Below are 22,159 nucleotides of genomic sequence, written 5' to 3'. Positions count from 1 at the left end.
AGTAGAGATACATTTTTGGAAATAAATCTTTATTTTTCCTCTTTTCAGCATTAGGTTCAAACTCTTTCCTTGGTTCCCTTGGAAGTTCATTTTCTCTTTCTCTGTGTGTGTTAGTTGCTCAGTTGTGTCCGACTCTTTGTGACCCCGTGGACTGTAGCCTGCCAGGCCCTCTGTCCATGCGATTCTCCAGGTAAGAATACTGAAGTGGATTGCCATTATCTTCTCCAGGGGATCTCCCCAACCCAAGGATCAAGCCCAGGTCTCCTGCATTACAGACAAATTCTTTACCGTCTGAGCCACCTCAGCTCTGGTCCTCAGTCTTGGATGAGACCTTTTTGGCCACTTGGAGAATCTCACACAGAATTCAGAGTGGTCAGTGTCTTAAAGCTATACCTGGTTCTTCTTCTAGTTTGATGTATTAGCCAAGAGAAATCAAGGAATTCCCCAAGATTCATAGAGCCTCTGAGAAGCAAGATGGTGATTAAAATCTGGTTTCCTGAATACAAATCCACATTCATTTGAATGTTTTTCCTAGATCACACTCCCTGCTCTTGTCCCAGGGTAAGATAACTCTGGCTGTGAGTTTCCAAATGTCTTAGCAGTAAGCATCTTCTAATGACTAGCTTCAGCTCAACTTACGATTTTTCTCCTACCTTCTTTTCCTTCTCTTGCTCCTCCTGCTCTTTTCCTTCCCCCTCTCTTCTCCTATTCCCCCCTTCTTTTTGACCAACTGAATGCTTGACTTAACTCTGTAGGTCTCAATCAGATTTTCCAGTTTTGAGGTGTTATGTCACACTGCCTAGATTTGAAATGCTGTTTTTATTACTGCTTTTCTTATAGAGAACTCAAACCCCTCCTTTTCAGTGTTATTTACTTTACCATTACCAGAAACTGGGAATTTCCAGAGGAGGGTCTTGGTGCTTTCAGTGTCCATCTTGGCCCTTTCCTTTCTTCCTTCATGATCTCACTTTCCTCCCTCCTCAACTTAAGTGCCCAAGTTATCAGCAAGGTGACCCAGAGCAGCCCATCTTATCAAATGTCTTCATGGCTTCCATTGTCTCCTGTCCGCTCTCACTGTAACTCCCACACCTTGTATCTCTCTTTTTGAGTTGAGTTTTCAGTTTTTTCCTTGTTCACCTCTGTCCATCTCAGTCTATTCCACCATACTCCATCTTCTGTCTTGTGAGGTCATCCAGGATTTGATACCATGGACTTGTTAGTCAGATATCCAGGTTCAAATTCTGTAACAAATTTTGTTACCTTTTGTAGTCTGTTGTTGGGAATTTACCCTCTCTGAGCTTCCATTTGTAATCTGTAAAATAGAGATATTATTACTTCCCCTCATAGTGTTAGTGTGATTCCTAAATGAGATAATACATGAAAATTATTTGTATCTGACTCTTTGCGACCCCATGGACTGTAGCCTACTGGGCTCCTCTGTCCATGGGATTTTCCAGGCAAGAATACTGGAGTGGGTTGCCAGTTCCTTCTCCAGGGGAACTTCCCAACCCAGGGCTCGAATCTGGGTCTCCCACATTGTAGGGCAGACGCTTTACCATCTGAGCCACAAGGGAAGCCCCATATTTTGAAATATGCTGGTCCATAATACGTGCATCAGACCATGTTAGTTATCATTGCTGCCACATTTTAAATCTTTCTATCTCTGTTTTCCCCCACTTGTTTTTAATTGCTCTTTTCCATCTGCTGTGCTCTAGATGGAAATGATATAAGGTAGAATAGATGTGCTTGCTCAGTTGTGTCCAGCTCTGTGCTACCCACAAACTGTAGCCCACCAGGCTCCTTTGTCCATGGGATTTCCCAGGTAAGAATACTGGGATGGTTTGCCATTTCCTCCTCCAGGGGATCTTCCTGACCCAGGGATTGAATGCATGATTCCTGTTATCTGCTGCATTGGCAGATGGATTCTTTACCACTGTGCCACTGGGGAAGCTAATGACATAGGGGAGAAGTGGCAAAATTATAACTGTATACATGAGCAAGAGGTCAAATTTATTTCAGTGAAATGTGTTAATTTTGGAGGGAAAAAAATCACTGGTTTGAATTCCAACTCTTATTTATTTGCTGTTTGACCTTGGGCAAATTATTTTGCCTCTCTGAGCCTTAGTGGTTTTGAGCCTTAGTTGTTTTGTCTCTGTAATGGAAATAATAATACATACCTTTTCTCAAAAGGCCACTGTGTGATGTGATACACACACACACACACACACACACAGATGCATATGTATATGCATATACATACATGCCTCATATGTGACTGATAGACTATCAATATTCACTTCTGCCTCTTTTTTCTAAATTATTTAACAAGGGAAAATTTTTTGGATTCATTGTGATTTAATCTATACAGAGATGCACTTGTCCTTCTTTTGGGGATATTGGAGAAAATTTATAAAAGCATGAGAATTGAGACCTTGTGTTCACTAGGTGCAGAAGTGGCAGTGATCTTGGTGATTACCTGGGAAAATGTTCAACCCTGGCAGATATCTCAAGTTGAAAGTCTCTGCAGCCCCCTAGTGGCTGTTGATTGTAGCGGATTCTTAGTTACTAACAAATGCCTGGAGTCAGTTTGACTTTGGACAGAATTAAACAGAGAAATAAGGAAGGGCTGGGGTGGGGAATGAAAGGACCGGTGTTTTAGTCTTTTTAATATGTCACATAGAAAATTATTCTCTCACTAGTGTGCATGCCAGTGAAATATGATGAAGATCAAAACATATATGCTCACATACTAGGAAGCTATTAACCTTCATACCCTTCCCTTCCTCTTCCCTTTTCTACCTCTTTCTCTTGCTCCACCAAGGTAAGAGCATCATTTCTTCGATAAGTCAGGTCATTCTTTGTTGCTCAGTGAGGGAGAATCAGCTCCACTGTGTGCATCAAAGATTGTAGTTTGTCTGCGATTCCAGTGAACCACTTGTTATAAACACAGCCATTATCCAGGTTCTGTGATAGCTGCTCAAGAGAAATGAAGTGAGAGACTGGAGATACAGCCCTGACTTCACAGGGCTATAGAAATGGCCTGCAGTTTTGAACTGTCTGTCACTCCCAGGACTGTGAACAGGAATGCCAGATCATTCTTTCTAGCTAAGTCACTTCTAGACTTCTTAGCCTGTTACTCATAGAAGGGTATGATTAAGAGCAGTGGTTAAGAGGCATGAGTAAGAGCTCGGGAGGCACGTAGGACTCTGTGATCCTAGGAAAATCAGTTAAGATCTCTGTGACTCAAGTTTCCTCAAAAACTAGAGTTTAAAATATTTACCTTGCAGAGAGTAAAGGAAGTAACACATATTTAAGCACCATTCTGAGAAAACACGCCGTGACTGCGGTCTGAAATATTTGTTGTAGCTGAATCGCAACTCTGCAAGATCGCGAGCCACTTCCACCCTCCCCCTTAACCCCCCAAAAATGCTCCCTCCGACCTCCGCACCATTTTGTCCTGTGTGGATGGTGGGATCACCAGGTTCCCCAGGAATGCGTTCAAATAATGGAAGAGTCAGAGAAGACTCTGTCTAAGGGCCCTAATCCAAGCCCAGAGTTGGCAGTGTCACGCTGCACCTCCCTTCTCCCCTCCCCTGGCCTTCAGTTTTATTCCAGAACTGCTTTTCCTAAGTCGGATTCGTTTACTTGCCTTAAATGCTAAATTAGAATACTTGATTACAAAGGCCTCTTCCAGTCCTACTATTTATCTAATACACGATCCTGGTCACAACAGAAGCGACATAGGGCAGGGAATCTGGCAGAGGTGGAGCGAGAGAGGGAAGAGGGGTGGAGGGAGGGTAGGGCGGGCTCTGTGCTTTTCTCAATGAAAGCGGGGGGGCCTGTGCAGATTTGCATAAGAAGTCGACCTCGCCGCACCATTGGCTGGCGGGCGAGCGGGGCGGGGCTGGGCTGCGTGGGCCCAGCCGCGGTGAGGAGTTGGTATTCGAACCCCGCCCCTACCTCGGCCCGGCCCCCTTCTCGGCGCGCGCTCGCGGCTCCGCCAGCTGCAAGTGGCGGGCCACCAGGCAGATGCGATAGAGCGGCTCCCGGGGCTGCAGCGGCAGTAGCAGCTGGCACCCTGGCTGCCGCAGCCCAGAGGGTCGCGGGGCACAGAGGCGACTTCCGGCCACCTTCTGCCCAGTCATTGAAGCCGCAGGAGCTGCCGATGAGTGAGGAGGGGGCAGCAAGATTTCGGGCTTTTGGTCCCTGAATGCTTTCACTCCCTTCTGCCGCTGGGGCCGGTTTGGTGCCCGAGAACTCTGAGACCAGACGCGGGAGGATAGCAAGGACGGTGTAAACTTGCGCGGCGGCGGCCTGAGCCTCTGCTCCGCAGCGCGACGGCTCGTTTCAGGTCCAGAAGTTCAGCTAGTAGTGCAGACCAAAGACCTCCCGATGCGGAGGGTCGCAGGAGGGTGCGCGAGAAAACAGCTGGTGCCCTCGTTTCCCTGCTAGACGCGGAAGAGGAGGTCAGAAGAGCCGAAAGCAGCTCAGGAGGTGGCCGGGACACCAAATACCAGCTCGGAGCCACCGTTCCTGGCACAAAAGTTGCAGAGGGTTGGAGGCCGCTCAAGAGTGGACAGACCACAGCTCAGGCCGCGAGGGGCAGGAGAGGACGGTACCTAATTGCCATCTCCCGTCAACCATAGTAGTCTCTCTCATTCCAAAGCGCGGCGATCAACGGACGGGGGCGCGGCATTCTGCGCGGCGCGCGAGAGGCATAGGGTCCCAGCTGCTGAGCCCTTCGCGCTTCAGGGTCTCTTGACACGCCCCTGAGCTTCCAGCCCCGTTTTATTGAGATTCCTGCTCTCCTCCTTGCAGTTGGAGGAAAGGAAATCTAGTGCACGGACAGTCCCCCGATATCTGGTGGAAGGAGCCTGTCAGGACCAACGACTGTTAGGAACCCCTTCTCATCTGAGGGGGAGCGGAGGGTGAGGCTGGATCCCGGGGAGTCGGAGCTCTAGCATAAACAGTCATCCTTTGGCGGGATGGGAGCCATAGGGCTTCTGTGGCTGCTGATATTGCTGCTGCTTTCACCGGCAGCCTCAGGCTCCGGGACTGGGATCGAGACCGGCCAGCGCATGGGCTCTCCGGCCATGGGGCCGGCCCTGCAGCCCCGGGAGCCGCTTAGCTACTCTCGTCTGCAGAGGAAGAGCCTGGCGGTGGACTTTGTGGTGCCCTCGCTTTTTCGCGTCTACGCCCGGGACCTGCTGTTGCCGCCGCCGTCCCCCTCGGAGCCGAGGGCTGGCCGGCTGGAGGCGCGCGGTTCGCTGGCTCTCGACTGCGCCCCACTGCTTAGGCTGGTGGGGCCACCACCTGGGGTCTCGTGGACAGCAGGCTCCAGCTCTCCCACCCCGGCTCAGGCACGGACGCTGTCCAGGGTGCTGAAGGGAGGCTCAATTCGCAAGCTTCGGCGCGCCAAGCAGCTGGTGCTGGAGCTTGGAGAGGAGGCGATCCTAGAGGGCTGCGTCGGGCCTCCAGAGGAGGCGACTGCGGGGCTGCTTCAGTTCAACCTTACTGATCTGTTCAGCTGGTGGATTCGACACGGCGAAGGGCGGCTGAGGATCCGCCTGATGCCGGAGAAGAAGGTGTCGGAAGTGGGTAGAGAGGGAAGACTGTCCGCCGCAATCCGAGCCTCCCAGCCCCGCCTTCTCTTCCAGATCTTTGGGACCGGTGAGCAGCTCCCGCTTGAGTGGTTCTGGATTTGTTTTTGTTTTTGTTGTTGTTTTAACACATCAATTTACAGCCACTGTCAACTAACCCCGATTTCCAAAACCTCAGCCCATGGTTCTTAGCTCTTTTTTCTCCCTCAAATCGCCTTTACCAGTTAGACTATATTTAATCCTTGAACTCAGTCACTCCCCAAGGGACTCTCCCTTCCTTCTCAGCAACCAAGTCAGGGGGGAAAAAGTTTCCTGTTCTTGATAGAATGACTCTTTCTACTGACAGACACAGGGTTGCAGCCAAGATTGGATGTCCTTTATTTGGGGCTCCTAGGACAGTTGAAATCCCTCTATTACTTTTGCATTCTGAGAGCTTAGTTCTAGATCTCAACTGTTACCTTTCTTCTTTTCCCTTTGTTACTCTTCCTGGCCTCCACAAGTTTAGGGAATGTGATACACTTTCTCAGGGAATATAGAACTACTTATTATTGAATCCCACCCAGCTATCCTCTTCAAATGTTGTCTTACCTAGGAATGGCCTCTTCTTCACTAATTCATTCTGCTCTCCACCTAACCCCAGTTCCTGTCCACTCACAGACTCTTGTTCTTCCTCTCAGATGTATTGGGAGAGCCCCAGAGGAACTAAGGGACAGGCGACAGGGAAAGGGTGGGAGATGTGGAGAGAGGGAGCAAAGCAGCCAAGATTATTTTCCTCTGGGGGAGTCACTCTGAAGCCAGGGACAGTAGTTGATTTCCCTTTCTCTCCCTCTCCCAGTTCCTTCACTGCAGTTCTTAGCTTGAGTATCTGTGTTAGCAAATCTGAATGCCTGTTTCTGGAAGGCCCATTTCTCTGCAGATCTCGCTGCTGGAGACTCCTGAAATGAGGTTTATATTTCATTTACTCTCATTTTCTTCCCATATTCACTGAGTTGGGGTTGTGTATTTAGGCACTTACTTCTACTCTTCCCATAATATCCTTTGACTGGGAAAACCAGGTGGTTTTGAATGGATGTTTCTTTTGTAAGACCATTGGGGAAAGGCTTGTGAATAAAATATAAAATGTAAATGAATGAGAAAGCATAGAAGAGAAAGCATGCCTTTTAAATGCCTACACTAATTTCATTGAGTAAAACCCGGCATCTTTTCTATCATTCCTGTTGTCAGAAATAAATGAAATTCTCATGCTCCACTGGTTACTAATGTCTCTGTATTAATTGGATGGAAAGCATTGAAAAACAGCCTAATATAGAGCTACAAGTATCCCCCATGCTTATCCCAACACACTCACACACACATACACACACACACACACACACACACACACACACTCCCACATATACCCAGTAGTCTTGTGAAGGGATATTCTGAAGCTGAGATTTCTCAGTCATTGCAGAGAAAATATACCAATATGTGATCCCCATGGAAAACATGGATGAGTTGAGTCTGGATGCATATTTCAGCATTAGCACTAGTGGTATTGACACCTAAAATGACCCCTTTATGTTCAGTGTTGGAATTTATACTAGCCTGTGGCAAGAGCCAGGATCTGATGAATTTGATAGTGCTTTCTGTGAACTGAGGTAGAGACCAATACTGTTGCCTCGCTGCAGATACTTTTGTAAAGAACAGCTGTGCTTTAATGTTGTCTCGGCTTCCGTGGTTTATACATGCGGCATTCTCTTTTAGTGCCTAATGTTTGTGTAATGGATATAAAAATTACTTCTCTGGGAATGCAGATTTTCTCCCACTTTCTGTCTCTGAGCATCTCTGAAACTTTCCTCTCATTTCTTGTTATATAGGCAGGCCCTAGCAGTCTAGATGCTGATGATACAGGCAAAGGGGTCCTTTCTACAGCTCTGAACTTACCTATTATAAACAAGCAGGTTGCTTGAAGTTATCACTGGTGCCTCTGGAGAGTCACATACTTAATGCTTTTGAAGAATATACTCCAGTCAAACATTAGATGAGGAGTTGGAGCTGCTGAGTGAGGGAGTTTCATCTAGAGATTAGTGTGCTCTGGGAGCTGCTCTGCTACTGGCTATAGGGAAGCACAGTGAACATCCCAAATCCTCCCTCAGCAACACAGTCCATTTGGCAGCAGGACGAAGCCCTTATGCATCATTTGACACGTCTAGCAATGCTAGTTTTAGAAAGAGCCAGGATTCTGCCATTAAAAGGCTAGAAATTTTAGCCAAGCATTTTTCAGCAGTATTGGGATCAAATGATTATTGATGGGATCAAATAAGACACTAAGTGTAACTGGATGAGCTCCCCATGACCTCCAGAGAGACAGACAGCTTATTGAAAAGCACTTCAGGCCTTGTGGTGATCACACTTGGAACAGACTGGACTCTTCTGCTCTGAGACATATGCTGTCTGCAGTTAGGCAGCTGGCCATGCAGGACTAGCTTCTCGCCTTATCACTGCTTCCCCAGCCTCATTTAGATAACAGTCTCTACTGCAGGCTTCCTGTGGAGGGACTGGGCACACCCTTCTGTATCATGTTTTATGTTTGGGCCAATATATATTATTGTGGTTTCATTCATTTTCTTGTATCAAATTTTATTGTATCAAAATTGAAGTTTAGGTTCTCATACTTGGAACAATTAGTCACACTTGGACTAATTTTGCTATTTATCATGTTTGAGGAAATGGATTTATTCTTTTATATAGACTCTGACTTACAGAAAAGGCATTTAACTCTTCTGTGACATAGGATCTTTAGTTAAGTGAAGAATAGGCAGAGCTCAGTAAATTTCTCCCTGTTTCTGCTTGAGTAACTGATGGTCTAATCTAGAGGGGGATGGTCTTGCTGGTGGGGCTGTCTGTGGGGAAGAAAGTGGAGAGGATGGGTCTTCTGCCAACCCTTGTTTTGAGGGGCCTGGGGTAGCCCATTTGTCTCAGACTAAAGGTAGGGTACCAAACCTGAGCAGACCATGACTAGCAATGTGGTAAGAAATAGAAAAGCACGTAGTTGGAACAAAACGATACCTTCATATCACTTGCAGTTTGGGCTATCTGAGAGAACAAAAGGATGTCTGAGAGACTTTATAATGCATGCCATGTTAATGGTGTTTCTTTGAGGGTTATTGTGAATTCATAAATGGGATCAACATATGAAAAGTCTGAAGTAGTTCCCCAGGACACCCATTCATTGAAAAGAGGTACAGAGAGTTACTGGGGCTATACAAATGGTGTAAACTGTCTTGGGATACCCCAAACCTCAAAAATGATGTCTGCCTGGAGGCTACCACATTGCCCATAGCTCTACTTTGTAACCTCTTGTGTAAATGTCTTGACATCTTGCTTCTGCCGTCCTTCAGGCAGAAGCCTAGAGGATAATGATCTGTGGGATAAGAGGGCTTGTTTCACTGTTAATACCTGCCTTCTCATTCCAGGAAAGGGGATATATGACTTGGGACTTTATATGTACTATGGAGAGGCCTAAGCAATTTAGAGTAGGTATATACAATGCAATATTCCTGACCCTTGACCTCACATATCTGTTGGTCCCTTCCTATTTCATTTCTGGAAAGAGCAAAGAGAGGGAAGGAAGATAGAAAGTAAATTGGAGCTCCCAGAAGGGATATCAGTTATTGGAGGTGAATTGGGAGAGTTGGAGTTAGTCCAGAGAAGAGCAGAGAGCTGATTTAAGAGTTGAATGGACTGATTTATGACAAAAGATGAAAAAAATTAAATATATATGGCTGGTCTAAGTGGTGATGAAGGGGAAGCCATGGTAACAATCTACAAATCTCTGGAGAGGGAGAGTGGCAGTGAAGGGAAAGAGTTATTTAGTGTGGCCCACAGAAGTAATAGGATGAGACTTGGAGAGGGAAACTTCAGGTTAGAGATCAGGGAAACCTTATTTTCTGAAATTGATATTCCTCTGACTATGGACTGGAATTCCAAAGGAGCAAAAGAGTAAGGTGAGATGTGGGTCAGACAAGCCACAGCATTCATAATTAATCAGTTCTATATTTTCCAACGTTGCGAAGCTGCAGAAGTCAGGAGAGCTGGGATGGAGAACAGTGTCAGGAGTCGGGTTATTTGGGATGCAGTTCTGGAGAGCCTCTGGGTTTTGATGTTGCCAGGGAGAAGAGAAAATAATTGCATATGTATCTTTGAAGTTTGTGGGAAGTGCTTGCAAGAACATTGTTGGTATCTTGAAAACACTATTTTGAAATTAATGAGTTTATTCTTCTTTGTCCCTAGATTCAACAGAGTGTTCTCTGGGGTTTTTGTATATTCAGTAGGGGGAGTCACACTCACCCAGCACTATACATTAAAGATATATTTATTCACGTGTGTGGCATCAAGTCACTGGGCCAGACAAAAGGTACTTGGATCTTGAGAAGATGAGATCAGTTCTAGATTTGGTGAACTCTTACTGGCTACTGAAAACCTTTTGAAATGCTGAGAATATATACAGCTATTTGAAAAATGTGCTTCTTCTAAATCCTATTGATCCTTTCACAAATTTACAAAAGAAAAAGAAGGTTCATGGGAGGTTTTACGTGGAATGTGGGAGGAGAGTAGTATCATTAATAAAAATGAAAGCTTCTATAAGGCAGTTTGTCTACAGAAGATAGAGGGACTGGCCTGTGGGGAGGAGAAAAGAAGGAGTTGTGTGAGCGAAAGTTGCAGCCTGTTGCCGCTCTCAGGATTACTGCCTGACAACACTCCATAGAGATTTGCCCAGCCTGATTTGGAAAGGATATTTTGCTTTTTAAAATAATCATTATTAATGTCCTATTACAGTTGTATGGGACTTTATAATTTATAAATCATTTCAACATTTGTCATTTTTACCAATCATACAGTAGGAAGGGCAAATATTTGCTTTATTTTGTAAGTAGAGTAATTGGAATCCAGAAATTTGATAACATTGTTTCAAGGTCATTTAGGTAGAAAGTTTTAGACCTGGAAACTTTCATTTATATGTTGAAAGGTTATGACTTGCTAAAGGATGTGTTACAATACTAACTGGGACCACATATCCTGCCTTCAAATCAGAGCTCTTTCCACTAAGGGAATCATTTCAAGGTGCATACTACAAATAACCCAGACATGTAAATAGACAAAAAGCTTTACATTATCTTTTTCAGAAGGTCATACAATAAATATTTGGTGGGCAATAGCCATGACTTGGAAACATTTCTTAAAATCTTTAAGGCCTGGTTTGATCATTTGAAAATGGTTATAGTAAACAGTTCCTATCTCAAGATCATGTCCCGAATATTAAATTAGGTGATGTATGTAAATCTTAGGGCTTTCCTGATGGCTCAGTTGGTAAAGACTCTGCCTGCAGTGTAGGAGACCTGGGTTCAATCCCTGGATTGGGAAGATCCTCTGGAGGAGGGCATGGCAACCCACTCCAGTATTCTTGCCTGAAGAATCCCCATGGACAGGCAGGCTGCAGTCCATGGGGCCTCAAAGAGTCAGACACGACTGAGCGACAAAGCACAGCACATGTAAATCTTAATCCAAAACCTGAAACATCATAAACTGCTCCGTCAATATGAGCAATTATATTTTTTCCTAGAAGCAGCAACACTCCAGCATCTGGTTGTGCACTCTGCAATTACAAGGGTCCTATATACATTTTAGCCTATTTGAATGGTGCCATCTGGAGTTGTGCAGTCCTCGTATGTGGCAATACATGGCAGCCCTGGCAGCAATTGTGATACTGTGTGTTCCCCATACAACTAACTTCTAACTCCTAAGAGATGAGAGGTGAGATCCGGAGGAAATGGGGAGTGACCAGGATGACAGTTTCTATTGTTCCATCACGGAAGACCTGTCTTTGCCAGAAATGTAGATGAAAAGAGGCGTTGAGGGGTGGCGTTTACTTTATTCCTATCAACTATTATCCTCTTATAGGCCTTTTGACCTTGGATTCAGTCCAGAGAATCAAGTGGCATATTTACAATCCAATCCTTTTTTTTGTTTGTTTAGAAATAAACAAAGTCTTATCTTTGTGAAAGTAAGGAAACAAATGCTGAGAAAGAAAAAGATAGAGGCATTAAGAGCAATAGTTTTCAGATGGTGGATCTTCCCTCAGAGTGATCTGTGCAGTCCAGGCCTTACCATGGCCATAGACATGCTGGACCACTGACCTCTGGCAACTCCTTTACTGTAATTAGCTGGAGCTGTGCCCTTCCTGTACATTTCTAGCCTCATCATTCATTGTCAGATGTGTACTGTGCTTAGTCGCTCAGTCATGTCCCACTCTTTTTGATGCCATGGGCTGTAGCCTGCAGGCACCTCTGTCCATGGGGATTCTCCAGGCAGGAATAGTGGAGTGGGTTTCTTTGCCTTCCTCCAGGGGATTTTCCAACCCAGGGATCAAGCCCAGGTCTCCCACATTAGATGGATTCTTTTCCATCTGAGCCACCAGGGAAGCCCCCCATTGTCAGATGCAGTTCGGTTCAGTTCAGTGGGTCAGTCGTGTCCGACTCTTTGCAAACCCATGAACCACAGCACGCCAGGCCTCCCTGTCCATCACCAACTCCCGGGGTCAACCCAAACCTGTGTCCACTGTGTTGGTGATGCCGTCCAACCATCTCATCCTCTGTCGTCCCCTTCTCCTCCTGCCCTCAATCTTTCCCAGCATCAGGGTCGTTTCAGATGAGTCAGCTCTTCACATCAGGTGGCTAAAGTATTGGAGTTTCAGCTTCAACATCAGTCCCTCCAAAGAACACCCAGGACTGATCTCCTTTAAGATGGATTGGTTAGAACTCCTTGCAGTCCAAGGGACTCTCAAAAGTCTTCTCCAACACCACAGTTCAAAAGCATCAATTCTTCGGCGCTCAGCTTTCTTTATAATCCAACTCTCACATCCATACATGACTACTGGAAAAACCATAGCCTTGACTAGAAGGACCTTTGTTGGCAAAGTAATGTCTCTGCTTTTTAATATACTGTCTAGGTTGGTCATAACTTTCCATCCAAGGAACAAGCATCTTTTAATGTCATGGCTGCAGTCACCATCTGCAGTGACTTTGGAGCCCCCCCCCCCAAAAAAAAAAAGTATGCCACTGTTTCCACTGTTTCCCCATCTATTTGCCATGAAGTGATGGGACCAGATACCATGAGGAAATGCAAAAACCTAAGTGGTTAATAGACATGAGCCCATGAAAAGCAATTAACTCTTTGAAATTCCATGGAGACACATAGCCCAAGGACTTGAACGGGAGGCTGTCTTAGGAAATTCAATTCAGTTCAGTTCAGTCACTCAGTCATGTCCGACTCTTTGTGACCCCATCAATTGCAGCATGCCAGGCCTCCCTGTCCATCACCAGCTCCTGGAGTTCACTCAAACTCATGTCTATCAAGTCAGTGATGCCATCCAGCCATCTCATCCTCTGCCGTCCCCTTCTCCTCCTGCGCCCAGTCCTTCCCAGCATCAGGGCCTTTTCCAGTGAGTTAACTCCTTGCATGAGGTGGCCAAAGTACTGGAGTTTCAGCTTTAGCATCATTCCTTCCAAAGAATACCCAAGACTGATCTCCTTTAGAATGGACTGGTTGGATCTTCTTGCAGTCCAAGGGACTCTTCTCCAACACCACAGTTAAAAAGCATCAATTCTTCAGCACTCACCTTTCTTTATAGTCCAGATTTCATATCCACACATGACCACTGGAAAAAGCATAGCCTTGACTAGAAGGACCTTTGTTGGCAAAGTAATGTCTCTGCTTTTTAATATGCTATCTAGGTTGGTCATAACTTTCCTTCCAAGGAGCAAATGTCTTTTCATTTCATGGCTGCAGTCACCATCTGCAGTGATTTGGGAGCCCAAAAAAATAAAGTCTGACACTGTTTCTACTGTTTCCCCATCTATTTCCCATGAAGTGATGAGACCAGATGCCATGATCTTCATTTTCTGAATGTTGAGCTTTAAGTAACTTTTTCACTCTCCTCTTTCACTTTCATTAAGAGGCTTTTTAGTTCCTCTTCACTTCCTGCCATAAGGGTGGTGTCATCTGCATATCTGAGGTTATTGATATTTCTCCCGGCAATCTTGATTCCAGCTTGTGCTTCTTCCAGCCCAGCGTTTCTCCTGATGTACTCTGCATATTAGTTAAATAAGCAGGGTGACAATATACAGCCTTGACATACTCCCTTTCCTATTTGGAACCAGTCTGTTGTCCCATGTGGAGTTCTAACTGTTGCTTCCTGACCTGCATATAGGTTTCTCAAGAGGCAGGTCAGGTGGTCTGGGATTCCCAGCTCTTTCAGAATTTTCCACAGTTTATTGTGATCCACACAGTCAAAGGCTTTGGCGTAGTCAATAAAACAGAAATAGATGTTTTTCTGGAACTCTCTTGCTTTATCGATGATCCAGCGGACGTTGGCAATTTGATCTCTGGTTCCTCTGCCTTTTCTAAAACCAGCTTGAACATCAGGAAGTTCATGGTTCATGTATTGCTGAAGCCTGGCTTGGAGAATTTGGGGAATTACTTTACTAGTGTGTGAGATGAGTGCAATTGTGCGGTAGTTTGAGCATTCTTTGGCATTGCCTTTCTTTGGGATTGGAATGAAAACTAACCTTTTCCAGTCCTGTGGCCACTGCTGAGTTTTCCAGATTTGCTGGCATATTGAGTGCAGCACTTTCACAGCACCATCTTTCAGGACTTGAAATAGCTCAACTGGAATTCCATCACTTCCACTAGCTTTGTTTGTAGTGATGCTTTCTAAGGCCCATTTGACTTCACATTCCAGGATGTCTGGTTCTAGGTGAGTGATCACACCATCGTGATTATCTGGGTGGTGAAGATCTTTTTGTATAGTTCTTCTGTGTATTCTTGCCACCTCTTCTTACTATCTTCTGCTTCTGTTAGGTCCATACCATTTCTGTCCTTTATCGAGCCCATGTTTGCATGAAATGTTCCCTTGGTATCTCTAATTTTCTTGAAGCGATCTCTAGTCTTTCCCATTCTGTTGTTTTCCTCTATTTCTTTGCATTGATTGCTGAGGAAGGCTTTCTTATCTCTTCTTGTTATTCTTTGGAACTCTGTATTCAAATGGGTATGTCTTTCCTTTTCTCCTTTGCTTTTCGCTTTGCTTCTTTTCACAGCTATTTGTAAGGCCTCCTCAGACAACCATTTTGCTTTTTTGCATTTCTGTTCCATGGGGATGGTCTTGATCCCTGTCTCCTGTACAGTGTCACGAACCTCATTCCATAGTTAATCAGGCATTCTATCTATCAGATCTAGCCCCTTAAATCTATTTCTCACTTCCACTGTATAATCATAAGAGATTTGATTTAGGTCATACCTGAATGGTCTAGTGGTTTTCCGTACTTTGTTCAATTTAAGTCTGAATTTGGCAATAATGATTTCATGATCTGAGCCACAGTCAGCTCCGGGTCTTGTTTTTGCTGACTGTATAGAGCTTCTCCATCTTTGGCTGCAAAGAATATAATCAGTCTGATTTCAGTTTTGACCATCTGGTGATGTCCATGTGTAGAGTCTTCTCTTGTGTTGTTGGAAGAGGGTGTTTGCCAGGACCAGTACGTTCTCTTGGCAAAACTCTTATTAGCCTTTGCCCTGCTTCATTCTGTATTCCAAGGCCAAATTTGCCTGTTACTCCAGGTGTTTCTTGACTTCCTACTTTTGCATTCCAGTCCCCTATAATGAAAAGGACATCTTTTTTGGGTGTTAGTTCTAAAAGATCTTGTAGGTCTTCATAACACCGTTCAGCTTCTTCAGTGTTACTGGTTGGGGCATAGACTTGGATTACTGTGATAGTGAATGGTTTGCCTTGGAAACAAACAGAGATCATTCTGTCATTTTTGAGATTGCATCCAAGTACTGCATTTTGGACTCTTTTGTTGACCATGATGGCTACTCCATTTCTTCTAAGGGATTCCTGCCCGCAGTAGTAGATATAATGTTCATCTGTGTTAAATTCACCCATTCCAGTCCATTTTAGTTCGCTGATTCCTAGAATGTTGATGTTCACTCTTAACCATCTCCTGTTTGACCACTTCCAATTTGCCTTGATTCATGGACCTAACATTCCAGGTTTCTATGCAATATTGCTCTTTACAGCATCTGACCTTGCTTCTATTACCAGTCACATCCACAGCTGGGTATTATTTTTGCTTTGGCTCCATCCCTTCATTCTTTCTGGAATTATTTCTCCACTGATCTCCAGTAGCATATTGGGTACCTACCCACCTGGGGATTTCCTGTCTCAGTATCATATCATTTTGATTTTTCATACTGTTCATGGGGTTCTCAAGGCAAGAATACTGAAGTGGTTTGCCATTCCCTTCTCCAGTGGACCACATTCCTAATTTCTTAGGAAATTACCTTAACCTAAAATAAGTTGTTGAGTATCCACACTGCATTTTATAGATGGTGTTTTTTTGTGAGCTGTAGATAAGCTGCTGCCTCCAAAAGATGCACATGGATATCATCTCTGCTTGAGAGTAGTTGAACGTGAGTTTTGGTGAGGATGGTTATAGGTCCAGGCGTTATGTAGAGAGAATAGCAAATAGCTAGTAAGGAGCCCTGTGAATGCCTTCTTTCTTAGAACCTTTGCTTTTTCCTCCAATCTAGGGTATGCCCAGTGCTTCTTAACCTAGTGATTACCTGGGTTATTTCACACAGTCAAGGTGTGAGATTGGAGCAGTTCAAAGCAAGTGTTAGCCTGGTGGTGAGATAGTAAGGGGGTGGGAGGTACCCCATATATTTTTGGGTGAGCCAGATTTCTCAGAATAGGTTTTTTTTTTTCTTCAGCAAATATTATGATTATTTTTTCAGCAGAACTGTTCTTAGCTTAGGCCCTTTCCCAGGGAAATTTTATCAAATCCATTTGGTGATATAACATAGACATTCCAGAAAGTGGGAAGCCCAAGAACATGTCAGAAAGAGAGCTCCTTTGAGGCAGATACACCTAACCACATGGTTAATTAAGAGACTTTGTTCCTTGAATCATCCCTTTCTGGCTAACTGACAGCAGGTGCGTGAAGAGGTAGGTAGTCTGAATTCCCTTGAGTAAGGAAAAGGCTAAAGGGTAGGTATGAAAGTAAAACAAAGCAAATCTAGGCAAGCTTAAAGGAAATCAGGCAAATAACCAAAGGAAATCAGAAGGAAAATTTAAACCATTGGTTATGGTTTTTTCTCTCATTTATATTTTATTCAGTTTTCATCAGAATATGGATTTGTGAACTTGGGCATGGGTGGAACTTCTTCGTAGATCTTTTTTACATTCTTAGCCCACATAATTAAAATAAATATTTTTTTGGTGACTAGAACACTGGATTAGGAGCTAGGAGGCCTAGATCCTTTTATGATATTAGTCTTCATTGGATTTGAAATCTTGTGCAATCCCTTAAAAACCTTAAGCCTCTGGGTTTTGTTTTCCTAAAGGAAATAACACAGATCTTGTCTTGACTACCTCACAGAGTTGCTGTTGCATTGTATGAGATAACCTATGTGGAAGGCTCTACTCTAGATTATTCAGAAATAAATATATAAGGCAGTAGAAAAATGAATATATAAGAATCATGACAGGTGCTAAGATTCTACTTCATCCATACGTAGTTCCCCCAACCTTTGGCATTCAGAGCAACTATGTAATGCCCCAGACTTTGATGCAGGCCATAAGGTTCAGTTAACAGCTCAGAAGCATTGAAAAGTGTTTGTAAAGCCCCTCCCCAAGGTTCCTAAAGTGAGGTTGTTTCATTGAAATCAGTTTGCTCAATTTCAAACTTTTCTGGAAATGGATCTCTGGTAATGGGACATAGGACCTGTGTTTTAGCATCAGAAAATGATTTGTTTTTTAATTGAGGGATGACAAAGTGGATTGAGTGTATTGATCTTGTGTACAGCTTGATGATAATTCACATGTACAGCATCCACATAATTATTACCCAGATGAAGATACGGAACATTTCTAGCATCCCCAGAAAGTTCCCACCTGTCTTCTTGCAGTCTGTATTCAACCCCTAACCAAGATAACCATCCTTATCATCCATATCAATTAGTTTTGCCTATTTTTGAACTTCATGTAAATGGAATCATATAGTATATATTATTTTATGTCTGACTTTTCTTACTCAGCATGATTTATGTGGGATTCATCCGTCATTTTGTGTGCCAACATTCAGTCTTTCTTTTTCTTAATTTGCTGTGTTGTATTCCTTTATATGAATATAACACCATTCATTTATATATTTTCTTAATGAGGAATTGGACTTCTGTAAAGTCAAAGGTAAAAGGTCCTATTCTAAATAATGGATTGTTGTTGTTCAGTTGCTCAGTCGTGTCCAACTCTTTGCAACACCATGGACTGCAGCACACCAGGCTTCCCTGTTCTTCACTATTTCCCAGAGTTTGCTCAAACTCATGTCCGTTGAGTTGATGATGCCATCCAACCATCTCATCCTCTGTCATCCCCTTCTCCTCATGCCCTCAATCTTTCCAAGCACAAAGGTCTTTTCCAGTGAGTTGGCTCTTTGCATCAGGTGGCCAAAGTATTGGAGCTTCAGCTTAGCATCAGTCCTTCCAATAAATATTCAGAGTTGATCTCCTTTAGAATTGACTTATTTGATCTCCTTGCAGTGCAAGGGACTCTCAAAAGTCTTCGCTAGGACCACAGTTTGAAAAAATAAATTCTTTGGTACTCAGCCTTCTTTATGGTCCAGCTCTCACATCCATACATGACTTTGGATAAACCATAGTAGAATAAGTAAAAGATCTGGGATTGAAGCCCTCCTATACCATTTATTGGCCCAAGGCTTCTTTGAATTTCGGCTTTCCTTATTTGTAAAATGAGAAAAATAATACCCATCTCCTGAGTTACTGTAAGAATAGGATAAGGCATATAGTAAGTCCTGACACACAGTTGGTATTCAACAAGTATTAGTTTTTTTCCCCAGTTCTTGATTGCATTTCTTCCATTGGTGTCCAGAATGGATGCTTCAAAAGCTTCCTAAAGCAGGGAAAGGGAGCCCTGTTACAAGTGAGGTCATTAACTCAAAGAGGGAAACGTATCAACCAAAGACTATGTAATAAATTGTATAATAACTCTTAATAATTCCATTTTAAATAAAATAATTTAAATAAAACACAAATATTTCTTGCACTCAGTCTTAAATTTAACAAAATATTCAAGTAATAAATCAAAATTTCAAAATTCTTTGGTCGTACATTCAAGTGAGTTAAAGAAGAGAGAAAGAGTTTAGAGGGGACGGAAAAAAGTGGGCAGAAACACAACTATATTTATATAAAGATAAAAATGAGAATGACAGAGATATAAGTGGGAAAACAGAGAGGAAAGTGGAGAAGAGGTAACCCAGGAAAATAGAAGACAGAGATTATTTTCTGGATATGGAGATGCACAGATATAGTAAAAGAAACCGAAAGAGTGACAGAAAGAGAATAGGGGTAGGGGGAGGGAAGGAAGTGAGAAGGAACACTTGATTATTTTTGGCCTGGAAGGATTATTTTTGACCTGGTATCTGAACTTATGACCAACATTATGTAATGGTTATTTTCCATTTTATTGAAGTAGAATTCACATACAATAAAATGCACCTATTTTAGGGGTTTTGTTTGATAAATGTGTACACCTGTGTAACCACCTTCCTAATTAGTATACAGAACATTCCTATCAATCCCCGAGTGTCTTCCTTGACCTTTTGCAATGAACCCAATACTTCCTGCTCTAGGCAATATCTGATTTGATTTCTATTGTGGTAGATTTGTTTTGTCTGTTCTGTGGATGAAAACATACAGTATATTCTTTTGTATCTGACTTCTTTCACTTAGAATTCTAATGCTTTTAAGATTTTTTTTGTGTAGTTGGTGTGTATTATAATAGTAGTTTGTTTCTTTTTATTCATCTCATTGTATGAACATACAGTTGATTCTTGAACAACATGAGTTTGAACTTAGAGGAGGTCCACTTATGTGTGGATTTGTTCAACAACAAATACTACACAGTCCACAGCTGGTTGAATCCACTGATGTGGAACAGCCGGTATGGAGGAATTAAACCCTGTATTGGAAGGGCCGAATATAAATTATATGCAAATTTTCAACTGCAAGGAGGGTAGGTGTCCCTAACTGCTGCATTGTTTAAGGGTCAGCAATTTGTTTATCCACTCATCTGTTCATGGACATTTAGATTGTTTCCAGTTTGGGTCTCTCATGACTAAAGCTGTTATGAACATTGCGTGTATAATTCACTTTGTGGACATATGCTATAGATGATCTTAAATCCATTATAGAACTGTTGGGTTGTGTGGTGAATGCATGAAATTGAAAAAACATTTCCCCAAGGTATATGTATTGTATTTTGCTCCCGTCAGTAATGTATGAGAGTTCTACTTGCTCCATCCACATCCCTCAAAATATTTGGCATTGCTAGTGTGTGGTGGCATCTCATTGTGGTTTTAATTTGCATTTCTAGGTATTGGTTATCTAACATTGCATAGGAAATCACCCCGAAAGTTAGTGGTTCAAAATAATGATAAATAAGTATCTTTTATAGTTCCTATGTGTTAGGAATTTGGGAACAATTGACTTGGTGATTTTTGCGTGGAGTCTCTCATGAGCTATCAGCCAAAACTGTAGGCATCTTAAAGCCTGACTTACTAGGTGCTTTACTCACATGACTGGCTATCTGATGCTGGCTATTGGTGGGGTCTCAGTTCTTCACCAGGTGGTCCTCTCCACAGGACTATTGGAACATCCTTGTGTCCTGGTGTCTGGCTTCCCTCAGACTGAGCATCTATTGAGATGATCATGTGGTTTTTCTTTTTCTTCTTTGATAAATGTGAACTGCACTATTTAACTTCCAAATGTTGAATTTGCTTTAAGTTCCCTGGATAAATCCCACATGGGTATGACTTATCATACTTTTTACATATTGTTGGATCTGCTTCCTAATACCTGGTGAGAATTTCTTCATGTTCATGAAAGTTATTGGTATAGTTTTCTTTTACTATCTTTGACAGACTTTAGGGTCTAGGTAATCCTGGAATCATAAAATGAGTTGGGAAGTGCTCCCTCTTCTTCGTTTTTCCTGGAAGAGAATTGTAGGTTTTTCTTTCTGAAATTATTTTTGGTAGAATTCGGTACTGATGCCATCTTGGCCTGGTATAGTCTTTGCTGGAGGGATTTTAAATACTAAATATATTTATTTAATACTAATTAGAAGATTATTCAGATTATCTGTTTATTTTTTAGTGAACTTTAGTCATTTGTATCCTTAAAGAAATTGGTTCATCTAATTTGTTGAATTAATACAAGTTAGGTTGTTCATAATATTCCCTTGTTTATTCATCTTTAATGTTTGTACGCTCAGTGGTGATGCCCTTTCTTTTACTCTTGATGCTGGTAATTTGCATCATCTTTTTCTTTTCTTTTTCATCATTCTGGGTAGAGAATACCAATTTACCAATTTCATTGAATTTTAAAGAAATGACCTTTGTGGCATTGATTTCTTCTGTTATTTTTCTTATTTAAATTTCACTGATTTCTGCTCTTAATTTTATTGTCTTTCTTTCATTTTGTTTGCCTTGGGTTTAATTTGCTCTAATTGTTTCTAGTTTCTTAAGATCATTGATTAAATATTTTTTGCCCTCTATTTCAAATATAATCATGTAATGTTAAAATTACCCCCTAATAATTACTTAAGCTGCCTTGTACAAATTTCATTATATTGTAATGAAACGTCATTTACACTCAGTTAAAAATATTTTCTAGTTTTTTAACCTGTAGTTATGTATAAGTAGGTTTTATTTCTGAATACTTGGAGGATTTTCAAGATATCTTTCACTGATTTCTAGTTCAATTCTGAAATGGTCTGAGAACATACTGAGTTTGATTTCAATTGTTTAAAAGTTTTTAAGGTTTGTTTTATAGCTCCTATCTTGCTGAATATTCCATGTATACTTGCAAAAAACACATTTTCTGTTATTGTTAGGTGGAATGTTCAATCAATGTCAGTTAGGTCAGTTTGGTTAATAGTGTTGTTTGGTCTTTTATATCCTTGATTGTCTCTCTGTTTGTTATGTGTATTGCCGATAGAGGAGTGCTAAAGTCTCCAGGTTTTTGTTTGCCTCCTTCTCCTTTCAGTTCTATTATGTTTTGCTTCTCTATCTGAAGCTCTAATTAGGTGTCTGCATATTTAGGATTGGTGGAGAAGGCAATGGCTACCCACTCCAGTACTCTTGCCTGGAAAATCCCATGGACGGAGGAGCCTGGTAGGCTGCAGTCCATGGGGTCGCTAGGAGCTGGACACAACTGAGCGACTTCACTTTCACTTTTCACTTTCATGCGTTGGAGAAAGAAATGGCAGCCCACTCCAGTGTTCTTGCCTGGAGAATCCAAGGGATGGAGGAGCCTGGTGGGCTGCCATCTCTGGGGTCGCACAGAGTCGGACACGACTGAAGTGACTTAGCAGCAGCAGCAGCAGCATATATTCATGATAATTTGACTCTTTGATTTTATGTAATAGATGGGGGAACAGTGGAAACAGT

The 22,159-nt window shown here is 42.6% G+C and overlaps 1 protein-coding gene across 1 annotated transcript in view; it reads left to right on the top strand.

The window, feature by feature from the left end:
* The first annotated feature begins 4,002 nt into the window (after positions 1–4,002).
* Positions 4,003–22,159, top strand: part of ALK (ALK receptor tyrosine kinase) — a 741,252-nt gene continuing 723,095 nt past the window's right edge. Inside the window, exon 1 of the mRNA XM_015093875.4 lies at positions 4,003–5,670. Within this exon, the coding sequence (XP_014949361.3) occupies positions 4,986–5,670 (685 nt within the window). The 5' untranslated portion in view covers positions 4,003–4,985. The remainder of the gene's footprint in view (positions 5,671–22,159) is intronic.

The sequence above is a fragment of the Ovis aries genome, chromosome 3 (genome assembly GCF_016772045.2).
Source record: "Ovis aries strain OAR_USU_Benz2616 breed Rambouillet chromosome 3, ARS-UI_Ramb_v3.0, whole genome shotgun sequence".
Taxonomy (NCBI): Eukaryota; Metazoa; Chordata; class Mammalia; order Artiodactyla; family Bovidae; genus Ovis; species Ovis aries.
Note: the sequence above shows the minus strand (reverse complement) of the source record. Positions and strands in the feature narration are given on the sequence as shown.